This window comes from Coffea arabica, chromosome 8e, assembly GCF_036785885.1.
Source record: "Coffea arabica cultivar ET-39 chromosome 8e, Coffea Arabica ET-39 HiFi, whole genome shotgun sequence".
Lineage (NCBI taxonomy): Eukaryota > Viridiplantae > Streptophyta > Magnoliopsida > Gentianales > Rubiaceae > Coffea > Coffea arabica.
This window is the reverse complement of record NC_092324.1, coordinates 24708430-24728068: the sequence shown is the minus strand read 5'-3', so window position 1 is coordinate 24728068 and position 19639 is coordinate 24708430. Positions and strand designations below refer to the sequence as shown.

General features: G+C 40.8%; 1 protein-coding gene across 1 annotated transcript in view; it reads left to right on the top strand.

The window, feature by feature from the left end:
- Nucleotides 1–2493: 2493 nt before the first annotated feature.
- LOC113704658 (uncharacterized) overlaps nt 2494–19639 on the top strand; it is a 30250-nt gene continuing 13104 nt past the window's right edge. The window contains exons 1-2 of the mRNA XM_072060975.1: nt 2494–2882; nt 3233–3314. Of these exons, the coding sequence (XP_071917076.1) occupies nt 2494–2882; nt 3233–3314 (471 nt within the window). The remainder of the gene's footprint in view (nt 2883–3232; nt 3315–19639) is intronic.

Below are 19639 nucleotides of genomic sequence, written 5' to 3'. Positions count from 1 at the left end.
TTTGATAGCTTATGATTTGTGGGTATACTTGTGGTTGAAATTGAGAAGTGATTGGTGTTAATGTTTGGATGGAAAAGTAAAGAAAAACAAAGGGAGGTGCTGTCAAAATTTCCGCAAGAACTCCTGAGCAGTCTCAGAAAATCTGTTATAACTTGATGTAGAAATGTCAGAATTGAGTTCCATTTGTTGCGTTTGAAACTAGATTCATAGAACTACAAACCGTGAAAATTTCAGACCCTGGTTCGTTCTGTACATTCGAGACCGGACCGGCCACATCCTGACTGAGTGCGAGGCACTGGTGGATGATGTGATACAGGACTTGGCCGAGGAGGGTCAAGCACCTGTAGCTCCTGATGTTCCTGATGCTCCTGAGGAGGATCTGGAGGAGGACCCGGAGGAGGAGCCGAGTGCATCCTCAGAGTCTATTGGGTCGGCGTCTAGCCAAACGACTTGTTAGGATCGGGGATTGAGGAGATTTTTGTGGGGTAGTTAGGAACATAGTTGGACGACACGTTTTCTTTTGTTTTTGACTTTGACGTGTCACGGTGGATGTAAATAGGGTTTCTTTTGTTCTATGTTCCTTGGCTAGTATAGCCTTTGACTTATCTAAGCTGGCATGTATATGTGACTTGTTTGCTATGTATATAAAGTAATTGTTTATTATGTGTTTTATTGCCTCTATTTATCTTTTTGCAACGTGCGATACGAGCCATACCTTACTTTGTTTATATGTCTATAGTTGGTTAAATCCAAAACATGGAGGATAGAAGAAGTCAAGCCAGAGGACGCGGTCCTAGTCGGGGCCGTGGGGGTAGACAAGCACAGGAGCCGGTGCAAGAACCGAGAGAGGAGAGAGAGGCAACGATTGAGCCACAACCTGAACCCCAGGCTGTAGGGGGAGATCAAGTGGCAACCGCAATCCAACAAATGACTAATATTTTGGCCCGTCTAGTGGAACAACAGGGTCAAACCCCTGTAAATCAACCTAGGGACCCTGATATAGGGCAAGATAGGGCCTTAGAGAGATTCCAGAAGTTCTCCCCACCTAAGTTCTTAGGAGGACCAGACCCGGAAGGAGCCGAGAAATGGCTAGAGGCCATGATCAACATCTTTGCCGCTTTAAACTATACGGAGGATAGGCAAGTACAATTCGTTGTTTTCCAGTTTGAAGATCCAGTCAGGGCTTGGTGGAATGTAATTAGGGCCAAATGGGAAAGAGAGGGAACTGCATGGACCTGGTCAAACTTTGTGCGGGAATTTAACGAGAAATACCTTCCACCTATCGTCCAGGAGAAGAGAGAGGACGATTTTATTAAACTTCGGCAGGGAACTTCTAGTGTAGCTGAGTATGAGACTCAGTTTACGAAATTATCAAAATTTGCTCCTGAACTGATAGCTACGGAGCAAAGAAGAGTACGAAGATTCGTGCAAGGGCACAATGTGGAGATACAGGAGGCCTTGGCGGCAGCCCAAATTAATACGTTTACGGAGGTGTTGGAAAAGGCCCAACGGATAGAGACTGCCAGGGCACAAGTGAGAAATTTCCACGTAAAACGGAAAGGGGTACCTCGTGGAGCCCAAGGGTCAGTGCGAAGTGGTCGGAACACGCCACCCGCTAAATCCGGACGTGGGGCTGGAGATGGACGGTTTTCGAGTACATCTAGGGGAGGTGCTCCGAGAGGAGATGCCCAGAGGGGAGGCCAAAGTGGTAGGGGACAAGGTAGAGGCATTTCGCAGGGAGGCCAAACCTCCACTCCCCGAGTAACGTACGGACATTGTGGGAAACCGAACCATACAGAGGATGAATGTTGGAGAAAGGCTCGGAAGTGCCAAAGGTGTGGAAGTACGGAGCACCAAATAGTCAACTGCCCATTGATCAGTGATACTCAGTCGACTGCCAGGTCAAACCCAAAGCCGACCAATGTCGGAGGGACCAGGTCGAGGGTACCGACCAGAGTGTATTCGCTGGACCAACAATCTGTGCCTGAACCAACGGAGGTAGTGGAAGGTACGATTCCTGTTTTTCACCGGTTAGCCAAAATTTTGATAGACCCCGGTGCCACTCATTCTTTTATTAACCCTACATTTATGCTTGGAATTGACATGAAAGTTGAAAGTCTACCTTATGACTTAGAAGTAAGAACACCTACGGGTAATCAAATTTTACTTGCAAATGAGGTGTACAGAAATTGTGATATTTGGGTTGGCGAACGGAAATTAGTAGTCGACCTCATTAGTCTAGCCATTAAAGGGTACGATGTCATTCTAGGTATAGATTGGCTAGGTCATTACCATGCTCGGGTAGATTGTAGAATGAAAGTGGTAGAGTTTTGCATACCAGGTGAGACAACTTTGAAGTTAGACGTGAGGGGTATGTTAGCCTCATCTGCGCTCATTTCGGGAATAAGGGCTAGGAAATTGCTTAGTCGTGGGGCGCACGGTTATCTAGCTTTTATAGTTAACACTCCGGGAGAAAAGATTAAGTTGGACGACATGCCAATAATTAGTGAATATCTGGACGTATTTTCGGAGGAGTTGGGGTCATTGCCACCTGAAAGGGAGATTGAATTTAAGGTTGATCTAGTACCCGGAACTACTCCCATCTCTAAAACCTCTTATCGAATGGCACCTGCTGAGTTTAAGGAGTTAAAGGTGCAATTGCAGGACTTGCTAGGACGGGGGTTCATACATGAGAGCGAGTCACCATGGGGAGCTCCAGTGCTATTTGTTAAAAAGAAAGACGGAAGTTTAAGGTTATGCATTGATTATCGAGGACTGAATGCAATAACTGTTAAGAATAAATATCCTTTGCCCCACATCGATGAATTGTTTGATCAGTTACAAAGGGCGGTGGTGTTTTCTAAATTGGATCTGCGACAAGGGTACTATCAATTGAGAATTAGAAAGGAGGATGTGTCAAAAACGGCGTTTAACACTCGATATGGGCATTTTGAGTTTGCGGTAATGCCTTTTGGCTTAACCAATGCCCCAGCAGCGTTCATGGATTTAATGCATCGAGTGTTTAAACCTTACTTGGATAGGTTTGTAGTGGTGTTTATTGATGATATCCTAGTATATTCGAAGTCAAGGGAAGGGCATGAACAACACTTGCGAATAGTGCTGCAAACCCTAAGAGAGCACCAATTGTTCGCTAAGTTCAGCAAGTGTGAATTTTGGTTGGAAAAAGTGGCGTTCCTAGGTCATATAATTTCAAAAGATGGGCTTGCTGTAGACCCGGCGAAAGTGGAAGCTGTAGCCAAATGGAAGCGACCAGAGAATCCCATAGAGGTGCAAAGTTTTCTGGGTTTAGCAGGGTACTACCGCCGATTTATAAAGAATTTCTCGAGAATTACGGGACCCTTAACTAACTCGACAAAGAAACAAGGAAAGTACATCTGGGATGTTAAGTGTGAGGGTAGTTTCCAAGAGCTTAAGAAGCAATTGACTATGGCTCCAGTTTTAGCTTTGCCCAATGGGAACGATAGTTACACGATTTATACCGATGCTTCAAAAAAGGGGCTAGGGTGCGTGTTGATTCAACATAGGAATGTGATTGCCTATGCGTCTCGAAAGTTAAAACCTCATGAGCAGAACTATCCAACCCATGACTTGGAGCTTGCAGCTGTTGTGTTTGCCTTGAAAAAATGGCGACATTATCTATACGGTGTGACTTTCGAGGTATATACGGATCACAAGAGCCTTAAGTATCTGTTTTATCAGAAGGAGCTAAATCTAAGACAACGTCGGTGGGTGGAGTTCTTAGAAGATTATGATTGCACGATTAACTATCATCCCGGAAAGGCCAACGTTGTAGCAGATGCTTTAAGTCGAAAGGCTCAACTAGCAAGTTCCATGGTGAGAGAGTGGAGCTTGTTAGAAGATGTATGTGAATGGAAACCTCGTTTGGAACCAAAGAAGGTGATTTTTGGAAATATTGAGGTGAAGTCGACACTATTAGATCGGATCAAAGAGGGCCAAGTGAAGGACTCAATGGTGCAAAAGTGGGTAGAAAAAGTGAAGAAAGGGGAGTTGCCTAACTTTAACCTAGGGCCTGATGGAATCTTAAAGTTCCGAAATCGTGTCGTTGTACCTAGGGATGAGGAGTTAAAGAGGGAGATTTTGGAGGAATCTCACTGCTCTAGGTATACGGTGCACCCAAGGAATAATAAGATGTACCAAGATCTCAAAAGTCTGTATTGGTGGGAGAATATGAAGACGGAGATTGCCCAAATTGTACAAAGGTGTCTTATGTGCCAACAAGTGAAAGCTGAGCATCAAAAACCGTCAGGCCTGTTACAGCCTTTAGAGATCCTTGAATGGAAATGGGAGCACGTAACAATGAATTTTGTATCAGGGTTGCCACGAACACAAAAGGGGCATGATGCGATTTGGGTAATAGTGGATCGATTAACTAAGACCGCACATTTCCTGCCAGTAAATATGAAATATTCTTTGGAGAAACTTGCCAAACTTTATATGGATGAAGTGGTAAGACTACACGGGGTACCAGTAAGCATTGTATCCGATAGAGACCCTAGGTTTGTATCCCGATTTTGGCAGAAATTGCAAGAGGCTCTAGGAACTAAGTTGAATTATAGTACAGCATATCACCCGTAAACTGATGGACAATCTGAGAGAACCATTCAAACTCTTGAGGATATGCTGAGAGCCTGTATTGTAGACTTTGGAGGAAGTTGGAGCCGATACTTAACCTTGGTTGAATTTGCTTATAACAATAGTTATCATTCCTCTATTCAAATGGCCCCATATGAAGCCTTGTATGGACGAAAGTGTCGATCTCCAATCCATTGGGATGAAGTGGGAGAGAGAAAGATTATAGATCCGGCTACAATACCATGGGTTGAGGAAGCCTACGAACGGGTAAAGATGATCCGCCAAAGACTTCAAACAGCCCAAAGCCAATAGAAAAGTTATGTCGATCATCGGAGGAAGGATTTGGAGTTCGAGATAGGAGATAAGGTGTTTCTTCGAATTACCCCGTTGAAAGGAAAGATTAGAGCAGGAAAAGGGAAAAAGTTGCAACCACGATACATAGGACCTTTCAATATACTCCAGCGAATAGGAAATGTGGCTTATCGACTTGAGTTACCAGCTAGTTTGTCTCAGATCCATGACGTTTTCCATGTTTCTTTACTTAAGAAATACCATCCGGATCCGACTCACATTTTGCCACCAGAAGATGTTGAACTCTACGAGTCCTTAACCTATGAAGAACGACCCATTCAAATATTGGATCGGAAGGTGAAGGACCTGAGGAACAAGCAGATTCCATTAGTAAAGGTTCTATGGAAGCATCATGAAGTGGAAGAAGCAACCTGGGAACTAGAAAAGGACATGCAAGAGAAATATCCCGACCTGTTCATGACGAAAGGTGAGAATTTCAAGGTCGAAATTCTTTTATGGGGGAGAGAGTGTGAGGACTTGCAAATTCCTTATATTTTTCTCAAAAATACCCTTTTATTTGGAAATTATTCATTTATTATAGCCCTACTACCCAATCATTCCACAATAAGTGCAAATGAACTTAGAAATTAGGGTTTCACTTTTCGTTTTCAAGTTGGAGCAAGTTAGGGTTTTCACGTGTATCCGTAGTGTAATTATCCGGTACGGAGCGAGGATCAAATTTGGTACTTAAGAGTGACTTTTGGGTGAGAAATAATATGTGATTAGAAGCAATGATAAAAAGTTAGTGAATAGGAAGTAAAAACCCTAGTACGTGTGATTTAAGGAAAAACGGTGCGAACCGACGTGTACCGTGCACTACCGATTGAACACACCACTTGATCACCACTTTCTTACCATACAAGCTCATTAAAATTTGAGCAAAATATCCCCTCATTTCCAGCTTGCTTTGGACGAAAATGTTGACCAAAATTGCAAGGAGAAGAAACAAAAAAATATGTGGAAATTGGAGTGACACTTGTTGGCCAACTAAGGGCCTTGACCAAGACCAATTGTCTTGCCTTCTTATCACCTTGGAGCTGCCTTTCTTCTTCATTTTTCTGCTGCTTTGGCTGAGAGAGAGGGAGAGAAAAACCAAGGGAGAGCTGCACCATTCCATCTTGAGTTTGAGTGTATTAAGTGAGGAAACAAGAAACTAAACCGATTAAAACCTTCCTTGAGTGTTTAGTTAGTGGTGTGTTGGTGAAATTTTGGAAGGAAAAGTTAGGGTTTCTCTTCGTAGTCACTTTAGCAAGGTAATAATGCTGATTTCCCCATTTCTTACTCTTGATCTTGTTTAATTTGGCATAGCACCTTAAATTTGTGGTGGATGATAGTTATTATAATGATTTGGGTAGATATAGGGTATGTTTTCTTGAGTTATATGAGTTAGGGTTTGAAGGAATTTCTGCCTATACTTGCTCTATGGATAGTATATGTTGTATCTAAGTTTATATAAGAGGTTGTGGTGGTGATTGAGGCAAGAAATGAAGAAAGTTTCCTTTGAAAATGAAAATTTTCAGATTTCTGGAATTGTATGCTTCAGTTCTGTCCGGTTTTAGTGCACTATGTTAGAGGCCGAATTAGGATTGGCATAAAACATGAAAGTTGTACAGAATGATGTTTTATGGTTTTCTACAAAATTTCATCCCAATCGGAGCAATGTACCCTGTGAAAAGACCAAAATACCCTCGCTGCCCTGGGATGTTTCCAGTGATCCGTTTTAGACAGTTCATCTAGTTGACCGTGTCTATTCACTATGATCCGTGCTGATTTAGCCATTTTCCAAAACATGAAAGTTTTATTACTCTATCTTAACTTTTTGACGCCTCAAAGAACACCTTAAATGGACTTTGGTAACCTAAGATATGGCCATTTAAAGGTAGTACGGTTAACTAGCCGATTAGTTGGAATTTGGTTCTGAGAATTGGGAATTTGACTAGGTTACACTGGAATTTGGACTAAGTGGTCTTCATCAAAGTTGTAGGCCTTTGTCTTAGCTTCGAAACGGTATAAGTTTTACCTCAATCCGATAAGCGTAACCTCGGATGTGTCCATTCCGCAAAAACCCGTCAAATCTGTCTCTTGTTAAATTTCATTTCCGCACTTGTTATTAGTTTGATTTTTGTCCTTGTATTGTCTTGAGCCTATTGAATGGCTATTGAAATTAGATTGTGGTGTGTGTACCTTTGGGTTTGAATGAGGAAAATAATGAAGCCATAAATGGCTGGAAATAGGAAAATACAAAGGGCATGCTGCCCAAATTTACGCTCGAGGACAAGAGAAATACACTTGCGACTTGGGTAAAGTTGATAAATGAATATCACTTGAACCATCTAGAACTTTTGCTACTTTGGTTATCGAGGGTTATACGTTAGAACCTAGCCGAACTTGTACCCTTAGGAAAAGCGGTAATAATCACTATAAATCCGTTTTCCTTGCACTTTCGACTCAAAAGTTATTTCCAAGTATACATCTAACAAAATTTTCAATTTGAAAAGCGAGCAACCGTTTCACGACTATTCTCCAAGTGAATTTCAATTTCTTGATTCTTATTGAACGAAACGTCTAAGTTTCGAACCTTAGTTGATTTTCAAAGTTCTTAAATCAAGTTTTATCGCAGATTTGGACTCCAAACCCATAGTACCACCCAGACAAGAACACTAAAAGCACTACTTTGGTGAGTGCTTCCAAATATCTGATTGAACTTGATATTTGTGATTTCTCTTTGACAAATGTGATTACATGATATATAAGTGATTTGACAGGGCAAAGGTGTACTTTATCGCACTTGCCCTAATGAGACTTGTACTTGTTCATCAATTTCAATTGACTTGCTTTACATGTGTATGAATTATATCTTGCCTGGAATTCCAGAAACCCTGTGGCTAGTTAATCGAGTCGAGCCGGCAATGGCCTAGTCGATTAGATAACAAATCCTGGGTAACTAGTAATGTCGAGTGGAGTGTTATCTCCTCGGCTAATCGGTATACTCGAGTATTACCACCCGTGTTTCGTGTGGCGTGCGGGCCCGGATAAGGGGGTTGATCGGTGGACGGAGACTGGCGTGAAGTGGGGTTTTCTTTCTGGACTAGTTATTACTTGAAAGTTGACGGAGTGTCAACTACCAATCGATCAAGCTGGGATGGAGCCGAGATATCAGCCACTGTATCCTTATATGTGAATATGATCCATATATTCTTGATTACCTGAAGTACTATCTCTTTGATTGGACTTGTTTGCTCGCTATTTCACTATTTCACTGTTATTACTTTGTTTGATGGCCAATTTGATATTTGGAACTTCACTGAGCTTTGGCTTACTCCGTTAGTTTTGTTTTCCTTACAGGGGTACGAGCGAGGCGTGAGATGTGTAAAGACTAGCGTAGTCTAGTTGTTTTGAATTTAACTTGTACTCACACTATTACTCGAATAGAATGTTTTGTATCTGGATTGTATACACTTTGAACCAGTTTGGGTATTTTGAGATTTTGTATCTTGATTGTGCATCAATATAAATTATAAACTTGAATTGCGATGTTATTTATTATCTATGGATGTATGCACGTGATACGAGTGAGTGAGTCCTGGCGAGAGCTGGGCAGGCGGTCCGCCAAACCCTTTGGTACGCCTCAGGGGGAGGTGGGGTCGTCACAGCTAAAGCTCAATGAGGTTCCAAATGAACATATAAGCACATAGCCAATTAAAGGCGTAATATAAACAAGTAACCACCGTATTGTACTATAACAATTAAATCACAATTCAATTCAAGGATAGGGGTGGCTTCCAAAAGCCAAATCCACTTGAGCTTAATCATAACAAGAATCCATTGACTCTCCATCAACGTTTGCGTTTAAAGAATATAATGTCCATAGAACACCACTTACTCCAATTTCCATCCACCAGTAAACCCCCTTACCGGGCCCGAACACCACAAACAGTAATTAGGTAATACTTGAGTATACCAGATTTCAGATTCAGTAAACAGTAAACAGTCCTCAGGGTTTATCAGCCTTCTCGACCAAGCCCTTGCTTGCTCGATACAACTGACTCACCTATGAGGTTGGGTACCCAAATAGTCACAGTAGTTGATGGGATATCACCCAAACAACTCACATAAGTCAAATATAGAGAAATCACATCTTATAATAGCAGTATACATAGCCTCAGTGAAATCGAAGGAGGTCAAGTGTGATAAAGTACACGCTCGCCTCAAATTTGTCAAAACAATTGTTTAGTTCAACCAGTCACAGATCAAGTATTCAGATATTTCACATAAACAGTTAACAGGCAATGGAACACTCACCTATCAAGAAATGTAGACCAAGTTGTATGAATTTTTGATATTTATAACTTAAGTTATGATTTTTCTAAAGGAAGGGCATAAGTTAGGGGGTTTTGTGCATACTAGGGTTTTTGGTGTATTTCTGGTGCATTTTGGCCGTGCGATCACTTGGTGAGGTATGTGTACTAAATTTTGTGGTAAAGAGTGAGTTTTAGATAAGAAAAAATGTGCGATTAGAAGTGATAATAACAAGTGAGTGAACCATAAGTAAAAACACAAGTACGTGCGAGTTAAGGAAAATAGGCTTGAACCGACGTGCACCGTTTGCTATCGAGTGAGTACACCACTTGAACATTACTTTATTACCTTAATCTTCTTGTTTTTAATTGAGCTAATTAGCCCTTAATTAATCCATAAGTCAGCCACCATTATTGACTAAGGAAAATGAAGAAAAGAAAACAAAAACAAAGAAAGATCTTGAGCGACAAGTGTCGGCAATCCAACGGTTGTTTGACTAAGACAAGTTTCTTTCTTCTTATCTTTCATCTTGGCCAATTTTGCTTCATTTCTTACTAGCATGGCCGAAATTTTGGAGAGGGAAAGAGAGAAAACAAACTTCAACTCCAACCTTAGATTTTGCCTTGTTCCTGTGACGGCCCCACCTCCCCCTAAGGCGAACCAAAGGGTTCGGCGGGTCGCCTGCCCAGCTCTCGCCAGGACTAACGGTGCAGTTAGAGCGATCTATTTCGATCCGAAACTTACAAACGCGCGTAAACAAGTCAAACTGGCAAAATAACCCAAAATAAAAAAAATGAAATCCGGAGTCGGCCATGAATAGTAACCGACCCGTCAGAACCCAACCAAAAATCAAGCAAACCTTCACATCTTGAAATTTAGCATTTACAAGCCAAAATGGCATATGAAAATTACTCAAAATTAATACATGTACGGTTGCCAAAATAAAAGTGAAAACGGCCCCAATGGCACATTTAGGGTTTCAATTCATAAACTATACAAAAGAGATATTCATCTAGTTCATTCGGCAACCAATTATCAAAAGTCATTCCAAAAGCAGTCAGATTCCTGTAAGGAAAACAAAAGGATCGGGGTGAGCTAATTGCCCAGTGAGAATACTATCAATCAAGCAACCAAGTACATTTAAGCATCAAGCTTTTCATTCATTACATTAAAAGTAAGCAAAGACACACATCACATGTGGTGATAAAAGGATACAGGTGGCTCTCAAGAGCCCTTTTCCCTCGTTTGCATTTCTTGATCAGATCATCTTCTCATTGACTCTCCGTCAATGTTTAAAAGTAACCAACCGTAGACTTCACTTCACTCCCACTCCTTCCACCTAACATCCCCCTACCGGGCCCGAACTCCAAACACTTGCACTGTGGTATTACTCGAGTAAACCGGAATCGAGAGTCTCTCATACTACAAGATTCCATAAAACATTTCCCCAAGGCATATCAATTGGCACGACCAAGCCCTCGCCGGTGTCGCGCCCCACTTTTTGAGTAGTGAAAGTAGTGTGTGGGATATGTATGTGAACGTGTGTGAAAATGAAAATAAAAGGCCGTGGGATTGTGAAATGCGACGGTTTGGCCAAACAAAGTTCAAAAGGGGTTTTTGAATGGAAAATGGAGTCGCCACTTCGTATAGAGTTAGGGTGTACCAAGTCACCCAAAAAGTGATTTTTTAGAAAGAAAAGTAAACAAACCCTTTTTAAAGAACTTTTAGGTCTACGTAACCAAAGAAAGGGATCGGGGGTCACGTTTGATAAGGGAGAAGGCAAAGGCAAAGCCTAAGGCACTCCCTTACCCTAGCCAAAGCTAGTTGCGTGACTTAGCCCTTCTTTTCCTAATTTTTCTACCCAAAGTATGTGTTGCATGTTGGATATGACTAATGGATATGAAAAAAATGCAATCCTAAATCTAAAATGTCTCTTATGAGGCTTTTCGGTCCCAATCACATGAGTTGTGATGGCCAATAAGGAAAACTCTCATAGAGGTCACGGGTAATGCAAATGAAGACCCAAATATGAGTGCAAGTGTGAAAAATGTAAGAGGAATGCAAAATAAGATAGAAATACAAATGTAAGTGCAAGTGTGCAAATGTAAGAAAAGTGCAATGTGTGCAAATGTAAGAAAAGTGCAATGTGTGCAAATGTAAGAAAAGTGCATGTGTGCCAATTGAGAAAATGAAGGTCTTTCATGTGCAAGTGGATGAAAATATGGTATAAATAGTAGTAAATGCATATAAGTGCAATTGGGTGCAATTTGTGAGGTAGAAAATAAATGAGTGATAGGGAAAGAAGAGAAATGTGAACATGGCATGTGGAGTGAGAAAAATATAAGTAGTGAGAAAATGTGGATAAAGAAAGTGAGGAAGTGATATGATAAAAATAAGAGTGTATGAACCTAGAGGAATGCATCAAGTCGGGTACGGGAATGACTTCTAACTTCATGATTTTTATTTTCCCTTTGATTAGAAGGAAGAACTAGCGTGCTAAGGCTATTTTATAGCCACACTCGCTCGTTTCCCTTACCGAAAGGGGACTCTCAAGCAAATGTACCCTATAACTATCATGAAGATGCAAAAACCTAAAATGAGAGGGAAAGGATTGGAGGATCATGCCAAATGCTAGAAAACTAAGAAAAAATGTATGAAATGTAGTGAAACATGCGAGTATGTACTAACGAAAGGGGACAGCCTATTGGGTCTAGCATTGGACTAGCCCTTTTCTAGCGCTCTCTCACAAGCATTGGACTTGTAAGAGCTCAAGGGGAAAGACCATGACCAGCGTTGGACTAGCCACGGTGACGTCACACATCCATTATAAACCAAATAAATCATGTAAAGGCTAATAAAGCAAATAAACACATAAATCACATATTGCATGTAACACATAAGCATGGTATCTAGATGCAAGACCCTAAGAAAGCAAGTAACACGTAGCACGTAAGCATGCAAATCACACAAGGCAATTAAGGCCCTAACTATTACAAACCAAGAGGTGTACACATACCCCATAAATAAATAAAAGAATGACTTTAATAAAAGCAAAAGTAATTGAAATAAATGAAAGGAATTAAGGAAAAGCAAGGAAAATAAAGTAGACATGCAATTCTCACTTAGCACGTCGGATCACATAGGGGAGAGACAAAAAAGATAAAAGAAGTTATACCTCCCTTGGAATGGTGTCCAAATAAAAGAAAAATGGCTTCAAAACAATAAAAAGGTCAAGGTACCCCACTTTAATTGAGAAAAATTAAAAGAAATGCGCAAATACAAAGCTCACTTGATCGTAAAGCCCCTAAAGTCATGACTTAAGTGCAATTGAAAGAAAGCATAGTAGTTAATTGAAACAAACAAGCAATGAAGTTGTAAAATCAAAACTACCAAGGACCAAATTGAGGAGATTATTCAATTGATTGGGTCATAGTGAAATGAAGGGAGACTTGGGGGCCAAAGTGTAATTTTGAGAACATTTCCATGCAAAGCTTACGAAGAAACCTTCTGCAACTTTGCTGGTTTCTTTCTACTGCAATTTTTACCGTAGCTTCCTTTCCATTTCATTACCTTAAGCAACCAACATTTTGATAACCCAAGCAACTAATACAACACGATCACCAAGCATTCATCTCACTCTTCACCATGAAATCTTTGTGTTTAAAAACCAGAAATTCATTCAAAAAATCATGCAAGCATCAAATAACAAAGCTGTGCAATTTTCCAGCTACGATTTCTCTTCTGCAATTTGCTTAAGAAGCCGAAGCATGCTTGTGAAACAAAGCAAATATGTCCACAGATTTCTTCCACCAAATCCCCCAATGCCATGACCTCCAATTCATGTTGTTAACCTCAAACACAATCATCTATACCCCCAAAAGATTTGCTCAAAACAATCGAGCATAAAATGCAGCAACCACGAAGACAACATTCTGCAACTGAAACCATTTAGCGACCCACGTAGCTCAGGAAAATTCGAGACAGAGTTTTGTCATGCAAACGAAAGAAAGCTATGAAACTAGCAAACTTAAACTCATTCATGGATTCTTTTCTGCAACGTTTCGGCTTCTATATGAGCAGGAAGACAGTCATGAACATGGACTCAAAAGGAACATGTAAGCTTGTCTACTAAATCCGCAAGACTCAAACCATTAACATGTCAACTCTAATGCAACGTTTACTGAAGATTCAACAACGGGAAATCAACAAAACTCACGACAACAAAATGAGGGAATGGGGAAAACACTTCTGCAATAGCAAAGTAAACCAGTCCATTCTTTCTGTAATTTTCTACTGCAAGTTCGCAGCTCCAACTCACACGAATGATATGTACAAAAATGTATGAAACTCATTGCTCATTAATCTAACTCACACACATCTTCACTCATCAATCAACTGAGAAGATTCGGGCCAAGAAAGCGAGGAAACACAAGAAATGCAGCAAAAAATCTTAACAGCTTTCCGCGCAAAGAGCTCCGAGACAATATAAGCAATTCACAGAGAGGTTTTCTTTCTTATTGCTGGGTTCTACAACCCCCTTTTTTGTCACAATTCATTATTTGTCAACCAAAATCACATAAGCATACGAATTACCATTTTAATATAGCTGAAGTACGAGATTAATAGCAAACCAGGTTCATTCAAAAGGCCTTCCATTCATTTTTAAATAATTAGCAAACAATGTAGATCCAGGGCATCACACTCCAAGCAAACAACAAAACTGGATGTTTGCTCCATTTAACACTGAAACTCAATATCAAACATTACGCAAACAGCAAGAAACGGAGAAGCAGCAATCAAGGAAGCATCAAAACAGACTTGTCCGACGCTTTACACCATTTTTCTGGGTTTGTTCATTCAAGCACAACAGAATCAGCCATGAACATTAAACAAAAGCCCAGCTAAACGCAAACCCCTTCTCCTCCAAAACCCAGCCAGATTCACAGATACTGTGACGACCCCACTTCTCCCAAGGGCGAACCCAAGGGTATCGGCGGGCCGCCTGCCTAGCTCACGCCAGGACTCAAAACTTAAAGCTAATAAAACTATATTAAACCACAAGAACACGATTCATAATATATACAACCACAAAGTTTCTATTTACATCTTCAAAAGCATCAAGTCAAACCTCTCTAATATACTATAACAACAACCAGTAGAAGGTAGACCCTAAGGAGGGTCCTTATACAAACCACCAAAACAAAAACAAACATCCTAACTGTCCAACTATTACAAACGAGACCTAACTATACTAATGGCAGAGTCCCAAAGTTCCCCGCGTCGTCCCCTGCTAAGGAAAACAAAGGAAACGGGGTAAGCTAGAAGCTTAGTAAGTAAACAGAGGCGAAAGCATAAATTTCACGTAACAACAGTCACACAGTAGGAGTAAAGCAAAAGCAGAAAAATAACATCACATAATAAGGATACAGGTGGCTCCAAAGCCAATTCATTTGCCATGCGTGATCTCCTGCCGACACTCCGTCGACCACAAATAATAGTCCGTAGAACCCCGCTTGTACACCCACCGAGCACCTTATCACCCTCACTGGCCAGTCACCTCACAAACTTGCTCGACCGAACGAAATTGAACTTGCGGCGCAAGCTCGGTTCACAAACTTGGTCACCTTCTCGGTGAACCGGATTCACAAAATTGGTTCATAACATGAACCTACAAACTTGGTGACCTCAGACTAAGTTGGACTGACTTCGACCAAGCCCTAACCGGCTCGAATAGTCCATACAGGTCTTAGATCGGGCCCACGAACTCACAAACTTTGCAAACTTCACAAACTTTACTCGAAAGTCGCCCCGAGCCACAAGCTCAAGGGTTTTGGTTCCAAAAGGTTCATATACATTTGCCAAGTACAATTATACATTCAAATTAGGGTTTAGGTCGAGTGCGATAAAGTACACCCTCGCCTAAGTATCCTTTTCACACATCTCAAACACATAGCAAAGAAAACACACCAAACTGGCCTGAATACTTACTCAGAATCTGAAATAGCAAAAACACGAAGTCGGATCGAAATGAACAGCTAGTAGTGGGCCCCACCAGTTCCGCCCAGCTCACCACCGTCTGAAATAGAAGATTGTGTCACATAATATTGCAAACGGCTACTATCATGCCTAAAACAAGCAAAACGGCAAAAACGATACGCGCGCACGTCAATATGACGGACGGAAACGGAAACGGCCGTTAGCGGAAACGGCAGATTTAACACTCGTTTCTAGTTTACTCATAAGTTGAGCTACGAATATCGGATTAAGGCGTATGAGATGCCATATCGAAGCTTAAAGGATGAACAACAACTGTTATGAAGACATCCAGAACTGAAACTGGAGGCTTCAGTCCCAAATGAACCAAACACAATCACTTACGAAATCTGGCCAATACACAAATGGTCAGTTTTGAGTGCAAACTGTTTTCCATGCTACACATGGTCAAAAGAGCTGAAAATTGGCAGTTAGATGGTTCATTCCAAATGGAACAACTTTCATGAAGGTCGGCAATCCAAATTCGGAACGGAAATTGGTCATCAGGACCAAAACAGATCTGACCAGAAAATGGTCATTTTCACGGGCAGGCCTTGTTTGCTCGGCTATATCTCAGGTTTTATAAATCCGATTCATGAATTTCCAAGGGCGTTAGAAAGCTCTGATATAGGGCTATAAGTTTGGTGTTTTGGTTGTAAGCCCAAACAGCTTGTAACCTAGTCAAATGTGAAGCCAAAGTTCCAGTCGTAAACTGTCCGGATATAAAAACAGTTCTGACATGCATTCTTATTTCGCTCATAACTAGAGCTACGGGACTCGGATTTTGACGCACTTTATAGAGTTTCAAATCTGTGGCCAAGATCTACATTTCTTATGAAGAAGTCGACACCCAGATCGTACTCTATTAAAATCGAAAAAAAACACGGTCAGAAACTTTCCAAAAACGTAACAGAATTTGACGGTCACAACAGGTCTGAGTATTTCGTTTATAACTCAGGATATACTAATCCGTTTAACCTGAAAATTTACAGGGATATCCAGGACTTAAGGGGCTACAATGTTGAAGAAGGAAACTTTGTCCAATTTTGAATGTAACAAGGTCAAAAATGCAAGACACTATACCAGAATTGAAAAACAGGATCACAAACCGTATTCTAGTACAAACATCATAACTCAGCCTACACAAGTCCAAATCCAGAAATTCCAAAGGCATATGATAGATAAGACATCAAGATACATTTCATCAGAAGACACCAACATCCAAATCCAAAGAAATACCAGTCAAAACAACCCATTTCAAACACAATTCGCACATTCTGATTAACCCAGAACAGCAACAGTAAAATCAACATATCTCACTCTACACTAATCCAAATGACCTGAAATTTTACAGGCACCTCAAACACATCAATACCTAAAACTTTCATGTTTTAAGCAAAGACCAATTCGGCCTCTAACCACATGATCCAAAACCGGACAGAAAAGGGGGTTATGAAACCCTAACTTTTCCCATTTCAAACCAAACCCAAAATTGGTTGCATTTATCAATAATTCACACCTACTAGAGTCATAACCCCTCATTATCAACCATCATAAACAACCACAACACCATGATCACATTAAACCAGAAAATTCCTCAAAAAAATAAAAACTTCACCAATTCATCACAAACCAAGAAATAAATCACATAATCCATCACTTTAGCTCCCATTAGGCACAAATTAAACATCATTAAGTATAGGAGGAAGTTTAAGCATCACTTACCTAGTAAACAAGAGAGGGGAAGTTGTAGGACACCTTAGCTCTCCAAGAAAACTTCACCAAATCACTCACTAACACCAAAGAGAAGGTTTTTATGGAGTGGAAACTAACTTAAGCACTTGTTTTGGTTTATTTGAGCTAAGTAGTAGCTAAACTTTGAAGAGTTTTTTTCTTTCTTCTTGCTAGAGAGGGCCGGCCATAAGGAGGTAAGAAAGAGTGAATTTTGTGGTAATTTTTAAGATATTTAACTAATTGGGTCAAAAGTCAAAAACATGAATAGTGTTCCATAAGTCAAATCCAATAAAAGGTTGACACTTGTCACTCCTTAAATGCAATCTTATCTTTTCTTTTTCCTCTCACATCAATCACTTCACATCCTCTACTTATCTCTTAGCACCCGATAAATTTTACACAGTATCCAGAATTTAACCTAATTGGCCGAATTTTTCCGAACTTACCGCACTAGTGGGTCCCACATCCGATATACGTTCTTATTTTCTCAAAACCTAACTGATACTTGAAAACTCATCTAAAACCTATATTTACTCAGAAAAATTATCTGGGGAAATTCCAATAAAGAAAAAATGTAGAAAAGGCGGGCGATAAAACCCCGAAACCACCCCACCGATTAACGAATAACCCTCATCTCAGCTTACGAACGGACTGGGGCCTCACAGATAGGACTCGCATGGAGGACGCAATCAAGTGTAAAAGCCAAGACTTTCAGCATTCTAACATAACCCAGCAACTTATAAACAAATCCAGAGTAAAAAAAACGTTACCTTTAGTCCTTGACCGAAGCTTGATGTACTCCAAAAGATGAAGTCTTTGTTTCTCCGTCTCTCCCGCAGCCGCTCCTCCTGATCCTTTTCCCTTGCTCCAACGAACCAAAACCCTTTCTTCCTTCCTTGCTGCCCGGATTCTTCCTGGAGCCCTCAGCCGTTAGCTCCCTCTCTCTCTGTTATTCCTCTCCGTTTTCTTCACCGGCCGCCAACTCCAGCTCTCTAGTTTCTTTTCGCTCGTTTCTTCTCCAGCCCTCGTAATCAGCCCAAAACCCGCTCGCGGGTTTCGTTCTTTTTTCCTTTCGGTGGTTTTCTCTCAAACTTTTCTGGTTTCTAGTTCCTCTTCCCCGCAACCCCATAGCCTCTCTCAGATTTTTCTCGTTCGGCTCTCTCTCAGTTCTCTCTCTCCTTTTGCTTAGCCGCCTCTTCTTTTTCATCTGTTTGCTCTCCTGGTTATGGTTTCCGCCGCCAACCTTCCCTCCTGCTCTCTTGTCGTATCCCTTTGCCTTTTATATGGGAACCTCAGGTCCCTAAAACCCTCAAGACTCATCTTGATGGCCCTAAATGATTCCAGCACCCGGCCCCCCTCCTAGGCATTGATCATGGTTTTGAATTGGAGCCCTTAAATGGCCTGTACTTACCTCATCTTAACGGTGCCAGAAAACGCAGTAATGAAAATAGGCCAAATGCCAGAAACCGCAGAAACTATCTTTTTTTCTTTTTCCATTCATTTTTCTTCTTTTTTTTCTAACAAATAAAGCAATAAAAATAAGATTCAAACAAATGAAATGCCCTGAAAATTTAATGTTGACTGATGGTTTTTTCCCTTCTTTTCCCTTTCTTTTTCTGAAATTTAGTATGAAGACAAAAAATAAATAAATAAAAATAAGAAAATAAAAATAAATTAGAACAAAATAAAATAAAATAAAATAAAAACCATAGAATTGAAACAAATAAAGTTATTAAATTAATTAAACAAATAAGGTTAAAAATTTGGTGTCTGCAGTTTGCCCCTCTTTGTCTGAGTTTTGGAAAAACTTGAGACAAAGAAGTAGACACCAAATACTTACCTGTGATTGGTCGAACGACTGCCGTCTATTCGAATGATTGTCTCTATTGACACGAGGGTTGACTTCTTGAGACTGACTCGGATGAGCAATTTGAAATGGACTGACCTAAACAGGAATTTAAAATCATGGGATTGACTCATGTTTAACGGCAACGAAAATGAAATGCGCGCTAGTGGGACTAACCCATGTTTAGCGGCAAAGAAAACAAAATGCACACTAGTGGGACGAACCCATGTTTAGTGGCAATGGAGCATGAAATGCACGTTAGCGGGACTGACCCATGTTTAACGGCAATGAAAATGAAACGCGCGCTAGTGGGACTGACCCATGTTTAGCGGCAAAGAAAACAAAATGCACACTAGTGGGACTAACCCATGTTTAGTGGCAATGGAACATGAAATGCACGTTAGTGGGACTGACCCAAATAAAATTTAAAATCATGGGACTGACCCGAATAAAATTTGAAATTATGGGATGCACACGTGTTCAGTGATGATGAAAATAAAATGCACGCTAGTGGGACTAACCCATGTTTAGCGGCAAAATAAATGAAATGCTCACTAGTGGGACTGACCCACGGCTAGTGGCTGTGCAAAATGAAAGGCTCACTAGTGGGACTGACCCACGGCTAGTGGTAATGAAAAATAAAATGCACACTAGTGGGACTGACCCACGGCTAGTGGCGATGCAAAAGAAATGTGCACTAGTGGGACTGACCCAACGGCTAGTGGCAGAATAAAAGAAACGCGCACTAGTGGGACTGACCCA